The sequence below is a fragment of the Quercus lobata genome, chromosome 9 (genome assembly GCF_001633185.2).
Source record: "Quercus lobata isolate SW786 chromosome 9, ValleyOak3.0 Primary Assembly, whole genome shotgun sequence".
NCBI lineage: Eukaryota > Viridiplantae > Streptophyta > Magnoliopsida > Fagales > Fagaceae > Quercus > Quercus lobata.
In genome coordinates, this window is record NC_044912.1 from 53,288,440 (window position 1) to 53,299,496 (window position 11,057).

General features: G+C 33.2%; 1 protein-coding gene and 1 pseudogene across 1 annotated transcript; both read right to left on the minus strand.

The window, feature by feature from the left end:
• Positions 1-423: 423 nt before the first annotated feature.
• On the minus strand, positions 424-3,727 carry LOC115962240 (annotated as a pseudogene).
• Positions 3,728-3,802: 75 nt separating this feature from the next.
• On the minus strand, positions 3,803-4,198 carry LOC115962015. Its single transcript, XM_031080888.1, has one exon. It carries the CDS (start codon positions 4,196-4,198, stop codon positions 3,803-3,805), a length of 396 nt encoding a protein of 131 aa, XP_030936748.1.
• Between the last annotated feature and the right edge of the window lie 6,859 nt (positions 4,199-11,057).

The following is an 11,057-nucleotide window of genomic DNA, read 5'->3' on the forward strand; positions in this document are numbered from 1 at the left end:
CCTTACAGGTTTATTATGCTGATCTTACTTAAATGGGAGAAGTATTTTCCATCATAATTTTCATTAAGGACATCTATTAATAAACCATTTCAAGAAATTGTTTTATGGAAAACTGAAAAAGCTAAAAAAATAATTTTTTTTTTCTTTTTCCCAAAAAAAAGTTCCTAAAGGGTGCCTCTCAGTAAAATCCCTGTTAAAAAACATTGAAACCAATAGGTTCATCCTCACCATTAACAACGATGCCATCCAACCAATCATGATCCTTCAACTTACAGTAGTCAAATATGACCATATTAGGGGTACATATCCATCCATATGGCATGAAGTCAAAATAGTGTGCAAGCTTATTTTCCTTTTATAATTATTATTACATTCAATCAAATGAAGATTGAACTGACTTCTCCATATAAAGGAGCTAGACAAACGACATTATTGAACTATAAAACTCCTTGCATATGCAAGCTTATTGAAAACAGATACTTTTGGAAAGCATGGTTTATATTTCTGTCTGGGATTGATAGAGTCTGGAAGCAAGGCGTGGAGTGAGAAGAGCTTCAAGGGGAGTTGCCTTAGGCAAGGTAATGCCCAACCCTTCCATCATATCTACCAACATATTTGATGGTGTTGTGAACTCAAATCCCTGAAGCAAGCGAGCTACTGCCAAGTAAGATACTTGCAATGCAATTGCGTAACCCGGGCAAAATCGTCTCCCAGACCCAAATGGTATGAACTCAAAATGTTGACCTGAAGCATCTATACTTGCATGGCTTGTGAGGAACCTCTCTGGTAGAAACTTTTCTGGGTCCTCCCAAATTCTTGGATCTCGGTGCAATTTCCACACATTAACAAGCAAACGAGTACCCTTTGGGACGTAATAGCCACAAACATGACAATCCTCTGTGGCCTCATGTGGAACTGATAAGGGGCTTGGTGGGTACAAGCGCAACGTTTCCTTCACTATGGCTTGGATGTAAACTAGATCTTTGATATCATGGTCGTCCACCCACCTATCTCTGCCAACCTTGAGATCGAGCTCTTCCTGAGCTTGCTTCAAAGCGTGATTGTTATTCAATAATATGGACAGGAGCCATGTCAAGGTTAGAGATGTAGTCTCAAAGCCACCCAAGATGAGACTCTACAACATGAAATTGAGGCCACACTTAATTAGAAGTGCACTGGTTATTAGTTTTTACACAGTGTATGTAACAAATTTTTCCCAAATTAGAAAGTAATGTTTCTTTATAGAGTATTATATTCTTTGTAGAGAGGGTTCAACCTATACCTAGGGATGGAGCTAGGAATTTAAATGAGGGGGGGGGGGGGGGTGAATAAAACTCATTTGTTAATCAACTTTTTATAGTTTTGCTTAAGAATTTTTGGAAACTGAGGTATTAAAATTTTAAGGAATTGAAATTTCAACAATTTTTTGAATTGAGATCAAAATTTTGAATTCGATTTCAGATTTACTATTGGAATGAAATATTTTGGTATTAGTGTGTACTGATACATTGTTTCGCAGTTAACATCAAATATAAATATTAACACACACACCCACACGACACACACTATTATTAAACTAAATAAAAGTATAATTTATAATGAATGTAATATATTGTTTTACAAAAATCAAATAAAATGATTAAATTGCTATTAAAAATAAAGCATATATGGTATTTTTTGTAAATAAACAAACCCGTAGGGTATTTTGTAAACCATAAATAAATCTCTTTCTCTGTTCCCAATCCCACCCATTCTTGTTTTTACTGTTTACCTCATATCTAGTCTTTAAATAGGTGTTATTCACTTTTTTGATATTTATTGGCTCTTCTTTATCGGTGTGCTTTACGAGGCTTTATATAGATATCGTTTATTAAAAATTGAAAATTGAAAATATTGTAGTAAAATAATTTTTAAATATATAATGTCGTGAGATCCAATTTTAAAGAAAAATTTGTTAAAATCTGTATTTACGGATCCCATAAACAGTGCACAAAATCTACACAAAAAAACACAGCCGCATGTTTGCGTTTGTATCCAAACTAAGGATCCGTTTGAATATAACTTATTTTGCTGAAAACTGAAAACACTGTTACAAAATAATTTTTAAATATGTGAATAATATCATGAGACCCATTTTTAATTTTTTTTCCTAAATAAAGTGCTTATGAGTCTCATAAACAGTGCGTGAACTATGTTAAATATAGTGCACTCTTTTGGAGAAAATCTGAAATGCATGAACAGTGTATGGATTAAAAAGTCAAACTTCATTGCTTAAAAAAAATAATAAAATAAATAAAATAAAATAAAAATAAAAATAAATGATAATAATAAATAAATAAAAAGCTGAAATCGCAAGCTGTGCCTCTTTTTCATATTGTTCTTAAAAATTTTCTTGAAAATTAAAAAAAGTAATGACAATTTTTTTAATTTCCGATAAAATGTTTCTAAAAATAGAAAGCTTGATATAACACACATTAACCGAACCCTTGAAAATCAAATATACCTACAAAAAAAAATTTCTCAAAATCCAGGGGAGGGCATGGCCCTCTGGTCAAAGAGTAGCTCCGTCCCTGCCTATATCTCTTATTATATTTGATGACATAAAAAAATTTACCAATTAAGTTAATTGAAATTACAAAACAAAATAAAAACATGGTTGATTAATTAAGTTGTGCTATAAATGACAATAACTTACCAATGCTGTTGCCTTTATAATGGTTTCACGCGTATGGCCGAATGCATCATCCCCAATTTCGGATAACATGACATCGATAAAGTCCAGCCTGTCGGTTGGTTCACTACCCTTCAGCCTTCTCATACTTATGTTCTTCAATCCAACTTCCTGCTACAGAGTCCAATTCCCTTGCAATACGCTTCATAGATTTTACTTGGCCCAGCAAATCAAAACATCCTAGAAATGGAATTAGATCCGAAATGATAGGGACCCTAGCTGCGTACATGAAGGCTTTAATACTTTTCCCTATACGCTGTGCGGCTTGTGCCTCTCCATCATTTCCATGACTGAAGCTATCAAAGTATCTCTTCCCTGCTATCATTCTAGTAATAATATTAAAGGTTAGGCGCTCAACCCACTCACTAATCACCACATTGGTTTGGTTGCCCTCGTTGCTCTTGCAGAGAGTGTACAAATCTTTAATCACAGTTTCCACCTCGAATACTTGCACATTCTTTAGCGTTTCAAGCCGACGACTAGAGAGGAGTTCTAGCTTGATTAGCTTTCGGATCTTGAGCAAATATTTTTCATAACTGGAAAAACCAAATGCTGCATAGTTGTAGCCAAGGTGCTTTCCTTGGCTAGACATTGGACGTGCAGCAAAAGCCTTGTCATTTGTAGTGAAGCACTCCTTGACTGCCTCATGATTGCTAATCACAAGAGCAGGTTTCATGCCAAGTCTGATCATGAAGATGGGACCAACTTTATCAGCCATAGCACCTAAGGTTCGTGCAATTGGGTTTTGGCCATGTAGTTTATGAAGGTGACCTATGATTGGCAAGGCACCTGATGGCTCTGGAGCCAACATACCCTTAATTTTGTGACTTCCAATTCTCACCCTCCATTGATTGTACAATAGAGCCAATAGAAAAAACCCTGCAATTGCAAGTAGATGGGAAGTAATTTCCATGATGTCCTCAAACTTGAGGGAATGGAGAATACTATGAACTTTTCACCCACAACTTGGTAGTATTTTATAACGGTGAGAAAAAATCACGGGCTGATTTTCGTCACTCATTGCTTTTTTTTTTTTTTTTTTTTTTTTTGATAACAAACATCAAACACCTTTCATTGATTTGGACAATTATCCATAGAGATTACATCCATAAGAACCTGCTTTGATACAAAATGGGGGGTATCTTCCACCCAAACAGTACAGTCATCCTCAAACAGAGCTTGCTTGGCTAAGTGGTGCGCAACCATGTTTCCATTTCTGCCAACATGGGAAGCCTTCCAGTACTTAAAATGCAGCAAACAGAAACGCATTCCTTCAATCACCTTCTTGATCGAGCTTGGGGCCGAAGAAGAATCGGAGATGGCCATCGCCACCTGTTTTGCATCTCCCTCGATGATGATCTCCTTCAGACTAAGATCTTTTGCCAACTGAATGCCTTCCTCCATAGCCTTTGTTTCAATCTCTAAAGGCCCCAGGGGCAGTTGAATTCTTTTACTTAATGCTCCCATGACTTGGCCTTTTTCATTCCTGATTACGACTCCACACCGCAGCAACTAGCATCCTTGAAAATGGCTCCATCCACGTTGACTTTATACAAACCAGCCCTTGGCGGTTGCCAGCAAGTTTTGGTTCGAACCTGAATTCCATTAGGGGTAGGATCACTCTGTCTGCATTCCTCAGTGTAATTTCGGGCTTCCACTGCAATTTGCTTTGGCTGTTTACATAGGCCTTCATGCTTGAAAGAGTTCCTGTTATTCCATATTTTCCATGCCGTGATTGCAAACCATTGTCACTCATTGCTTGACTAGTAATAGTTGTAGACACTTTATTTTTTTGCTGAAAGTCATAGTTGTAGACTGCCTCTCAAATGTACCATGGCGTTGAGTTTCTTTACTTGGGTTCTCGTCCTATTTAATTATGTTAAATATATTAGTGATGTGGTGTGTTATACTCAAGGTTTTTAGACCCGGACTGTTCATTAAACCGTAAAAAGGAGAGGTTCAAGATTTTTAAGGTCGAACCGAGGTCGAACCGGGGTCGAACCGTGATGACATCATAATTAATTTAATAATTATTTTAAATATATATAAAAACATTAAATTAATAAAAAATAGAAAAATTAACTAAATTAGTCTAATTTACTTTCAAGACAGCCAACAGACATACACAAATGCATTCACAGATTTTGCACATCTCAGAAATAGTTACATTAACGAAAATATTCAACAGGTAATAAAGAATTCACATCACTCAATACAAATAGGTTATACAAATTGTCATTGACAACATACTTGTTGAGCTGGCTCCCTAGTTGGTGAAAGCACGAGGCAAAGCGGATTACGCCCCTTCGACATCTTTCCTTTTCGTTTGTTCAACACATGCATAATTGCCGGCACCCCAAATGCCAGTGTCTTACCTAACACACACACACACACACACACACCAAAAAAGAAATCCACAAAATGAATATATGGAAGCAACTCATACCGCTAACAACATATATGGACTAAGATCAGCAACAGGACCAACAAGTTCTTCTCACTCGCATCAAATAAAAATTTTGCACACTAATTCATAATCAAGTTTGTAACAAATTTGCACACTAATACAAAAAAATTTGAACACTAATTCATAATTTATTGAAGGATACAAAAATTTATTTTTCAAAAAAAAAAAAAAAGAATTATCCAATTTTATGAATGAAAAATAAAATGTAGTAATGGAATTAAAGAAGAAGAAAATGGAAATGACCTTTTCTCGAAGAGAGGCAGAGAGTGAGTTGCGACGGCTGAGCTGTGATGAGCATGAGAGAGAGGCTGCGATGAGCAACGGCTGAGCTGCGATGAGCGTGAGAGAGAGGCAGAGAGTGAGCTGCGACGGCTGAGCTACGATGAGCGACGGCTGAGCTGCGATGAGCGTGAGAGCGACGGCTGAGCTACGATGAGCGACGGTTGAGCTGCGATAAGCGTGAGAGCGATGGCTGAGCTGCGATGAGCGTGCGATCTTGGTTGAGCTGCGATCTGGGCTGAGCTGTGACGTCGACGACAGAGAGAGGCAGAGACGAGAGAGTGATTGAGAGAGTGGGCTGAGCTGAGCTGCGACGGTGACGTCGACGACAGAGAGAGGTAGAGACAAGAGAGTGATTGAGAGAGTGGGTTGAGCTGAGCTTCGACGGCGATGTCGATGACAGAGAGAGGCAGAGACAAGAGAGTGATTGAGAGAGTGAGGAAGCGGCAGAGAGTGAGGGACTGAGGGTTTCGTTTAAGGGACTGAGGGTTATTCAATCAGAAAGCCAAACGACGCCGTATTAGGGAGAGAGAGAGAGAAAAAAAAAAAAAAAAAAAAAAGGGACGAAACGGTGCCGTTTTAAGCTAAAACAAGGCAGCCCGTTTGAACCGTCCGAACCGGTCACGGTTCACAGAACCGGACGGTCGTACCGCGGTCCGGACGGTTCCATGCTTTTTTCGCATGGAACGGTTCTTCACCTTAAATGGACCGTAGATGTGAACGGTTCGAGGGTTTTACGGTCCAACCGTACGGTCCGGTCCGGGTTTAAATTCCATGGTTATACTATGTTGTATATGCTAGAGTGGATGCGAAAAAAGATATATAGAATAGGAATACCGAGAACACAAGGGTTACGTGGTTTAGTCTTGTCGATCTACATCCACAAAGAAAACCATTAAGGATTACATCTTTATTGTATAAGAGTGTAGTATAACAACTTATCTTACAATGAAATATAATATGAGTATATAGATAGTATCTATGTACATGGTGAGCAAAGGGCTAAGGAAAATCTCCAAGGAAACCGCACTTTCTCTGAGACAAAAGGCATTCCCATGGTTTGTTCAGGTTTGTTTTTAGACTCATTATCATTTGCTCTTTAACCTTTGCGACTTCTTGTCCTTTTCTCAGATTCAATTCTGGTTATGTTTGATGAAGTTCTTCGGATTTGTTGGATTATCAATAAAAATTTTCAGTTTTTGAGCTTGGGCTATTTTTAATTTTTGTTCTAATGAATTTGGTTAAACTTAATTAAATAAACTTTTTTTTTTTTTGAGAAAGTTAATTAAATAAACTTGGTATTGAAGGATGTGCATATATATTCTAATCATTTTGAATACGAAAGCAAATCCCTATCATATATAATTTTTCTCATTTCAGACCACCTTGATAGAATTTTAGTTTTAAGGTGAGAATTTTAAGTTTTATATATATATATATATATATATATAGGGTTTATTTGTGTGATTTTCACTTCATTTTGTGTTATATATTGTTTTTTGCTAATAATAAAAAAAAACTTAAAAAGAAAATCCTTTACAAGTAATAGGCAAATTCACTTAAAATCAAATTAAGAATAGACTTTTAACAACAATTGTATATAAAGCATATTATGCAAAACATAAAATAAATTTATTTATCTTAAATATGACCTTTGATAATAAGTTTAAGGTTAAAAGAGAAAAAAAAAATGGTTTGATGAAACTTGTTGACAAGAGCTACACTAATTTTTTTTTTTTTTTTTTGGAGAAGTGCATGTATTAAAGTGACTAGTTAAAAAATATACTTTTTGAGAGAGAGAGAGAGGAATATTTTCTTTTGGGAATTTTTTAATGTAATCTATTGGTTTTAGGAGTCGAGTAACTTTTAGTTTAAAAGTTATATTTTTTTTAGTTTTTACTATTTTTCATTGCAAGTGGTACTTGTCGAAACCATCTTGATGATACAAAATGACATTGGTTAACATAACCTTTTTTTTTTTTAATAATGGTACGAACTCAAATTTTTTCACAATAAATTTCACAATTATTAAAGTAATTGACCATAAATAATGGAGGCATATGACACTCATGCATATACCCACAACTTAGCAATGATGAAATTTGTTTTGAAAAACATAAAAACTGTGTTAACGGCATTACTTCTTTTTTTCTATTTCTTTTTTTTCTTTTTTGCCTTAACCAATTTCTAAAAAATTAAATTTATCAAAAGGAATGAATATATTTTATTTGAGATATTATATAAGTATGACAATTGGCAGTTTTTCGTGAATAAATAAAGAAATTAAGCATTGTATTAACACTGAGAGTTGACGATGCTACTTAAATAACAGAGATGGTGATGATAATAACATCAACAAAAGTATTAATAATACCAATAACAACAACACAACATAAGAATTAAGCAAATTATTAAGTTCTTAGGGTCTATTATTTATTGTGATAATGAAAATATAAATAGTGGTTTCGAGTAATTGTAGTAGTAGCAGTTGTTGTTGTTGTAGTAGTAGTAGTACTAATTGTAATAACCGAAAGAAAAAAAAAAATTAAAGAAGGGTATTTAAGTAATTTTCTTGTGGGTCAATTTTATAATTTATAATTATAAGGGAATTTTTTAAAAATGAGATTGAAACCTAGTTATATATAAGTTTATTAAGTTAACATACATGGAGAGATATTTTAAGAGAAAAAACTATAACTAAAATAAAGAATGATTGACAACATCCTTGAAGTAAGAGCTTAAGAAATTTTGTTCTTTGATCAAATTTAAAATTTATGTGGTATTAGAGATTTTTTTTTAATGTGAATATTTTGGCCAAGAAGTGAATCTATTTAAATATCTAATGAATTTTACGATTCGAATTGAAGAATGGAATAAATTATATTCTCGGTATCTGTACTGTTTCAATAATAGATATTAAGTATGGATGGATCTGAAAAAAATTAGGCATGGTCATGGTGGTCCGGTTCTACACAGTTTTTGCCTTAAAAAGTTGTTTTTTTGGTGAATAGGAAAGTCGATGCAGCAGCAGCGTCATGTTGATGATGTGAGTGTGTCAGTGACTCAGTATAGATGAGGACTAAAACAAGAAACTAACAGCCTTAAACTTCTTTTTATTATTATATTTTGTTTATTGGTTTTGATAGGGGTGAATAGGGAGTCAATGAAGTTTGACAAGTCATAAATTATAGTGAAAAAAAATAAAAATAATAAGGCTGTTTTTCCGTAAGGCATATGGCCTAGCTTGTACTTCGAGTTGTCTACATCTCAAAAGATGAAAATGGTGGCAGGTGGCAGAAAAAAAAACGTGTACCTGAAGAGGAGTTCACATGTTGCTCTTCTTTTACAAGTGACTTTTAACCTTATGCATTCTATAGGTCTAATCCTAGGGTATTACTTGTTATAGAAAGTAAAGAAAATATGTACGGTGAATCAGTACCGACTTGATAAATGATGTAATTAATACAATTGTTTAAAGCCTTCAAATAAAAGAAGGCCTTACTTATAATAAAAAAATTATATATAATATATTTATTTATATATTTTAATTAAAAAAAATTTAAACATTTTTATCAGTTAATAAAATGTATTAAAAAGTCGTATCTTAAAATACAGAAAATTAAAAAGAGAAAAAAGTAGTCAAACTTCAATTAATAAAATTAAATTTTTAGAAACAAATTTATTAACTCATTATTGAAATATGTTAAAATCAAAATTAATACCAGATAAACTCATTAATAATACAGCGTAATTATCTTGAAATATATTAAAATAAATATTATAAATTTCAAAAATAAAAGAAAAATCTCTCACCTCTCTATTTCTCTGCCTCTCCATCCATATTCTTATCTTTCTTTTCTTCATCTTCATCTTGACTTTTAATCTTTTTCCATAAACTCAATCAATCAGTCGAGCTTGAATTTTTTCTACCAAAGGTAATTTTCTTCAGTTCTACTTCTATCTCTCTGTCTTTCCGAAAATGAAGACTCAAAATCTTCTATTTATTTAACTTAAATTATATATATTTTTAGTTTATTGCATTGATGGGAGTCCCATCATGGGACACGTTTTTTAGCTAAGACCCTTTCAACTTAGGACTCGTTTTTTGCTTTAATAGTCATAGGATGATAGCACAGGCCCTGCTGGCCTGGTCACATGAGTCACATATGCACTGCACAGGCTGCACGGTGCGCAACTGTGCAGTGCAGCCCACAGTTTTAAATTATAACACGGTTTCTCACCTTTTTTTTTTTTTTTTTTTAGTTATGAACACGGTTTTTCACTTTATCTATTATTATAAATTGTTATAGCAATCAATAATTTAATGTGTATGCAACTCAAAATAATAATAATAATAATTTAATGTGTATCATATCAACTCATTTATATTATAGTAACCTTAATTTATTGAACCATGTATTAAATTAATTTTTGTTTGTATAGGTTTAGACTTTAAATATAAAAAGGCTACATTTAAAATTTTTGCCCAAAAACCCCAAAATTGTTGAGGTGGCCTTGCAGTGAATATGTGGATCTTCGTAGTGGAAAATTATAGGATATTCTTAGTAGCTTTTCTTCTTATCGGCTACTATTATACATTTTTCTTAACTATTTGATTATTGAAAATTATTCAGGTTGATATTTAAGGATTTTAAAGTGTCAGGGAAAAGTTCTTTTTGGAATAACTTTTGGAGGCAAGTAACCTTATTTTAATTGAGTTTTATTTTGCTTATATTAATGTATTTTTAACTACTAATTTCAAGCAAATGATTATTACAAATATATTTTAATATTAGGTATATGATTTTTATATACATGCTTGAATAAAATATATTTTTGTTAGAAACTACAGTTTCATATATACGATTATAGACAATTTAACTATGAATTGATTATGATACCCAAACCAATGGGAGTTATTTATTGGTACTCTGATACCAAAATCAATGGGGGTTATTCATTAATACTTTGATACCCAGCCAATTGGGGTTATTTATTGGTACTCTGATGCCCAATCATGGGGATATAGCGTGACCATAGTCATAAGATTGTTAAAAATATGAATTACGTTTGAATATTTGAACTGACTATTTTCTAAACTATCTATAATATATTTGTAAGATTAAAGTATGTGATTTATGTGCAACTTATTATTTTAAGACTATGAAACTTCTTTAGTTATTTTAAAAACACATAGCATATCATAACTTTTGAAAACATATATTACATTTTATACTTTACAGATTTATTACTTGATAGAACTTATTAGGACTTTGGTTATTTATTAAGTTGTCAACTCACCCCCCCCCCCCTTTTTCCCTCCAGTTTTAGATTGTGAATAATAGCAAGTTTTGGGAGTTTTGATGTTATGTTGTGAGCAGGAAAAGAAGCTTAGTGATTTTGAAATTAGATGGTCTTCTAATAGTTTTATATATATTGTCCAATTGGCATTATGTACATGAGGTTTGGATTTTGTTCTTATTAAATTATTGGAGATCTATTCATAAAGAAATTGCATTTTGGATTTATTTGATTTAATTTTTGAGGATAAGTTTTAGTTGCTAAGAAGGCCTTGCATAC

Bases quoted from the DNA above. Each gene is read 5' to 3' on its own strand.
- LOC115962015 (XM_031080888.1), bottom strand. From the start codon at position 4,198: ATGGGAGCATTAAGTAAAAGAATTCAACTGCCCCTGGGGCCTTTAGAG.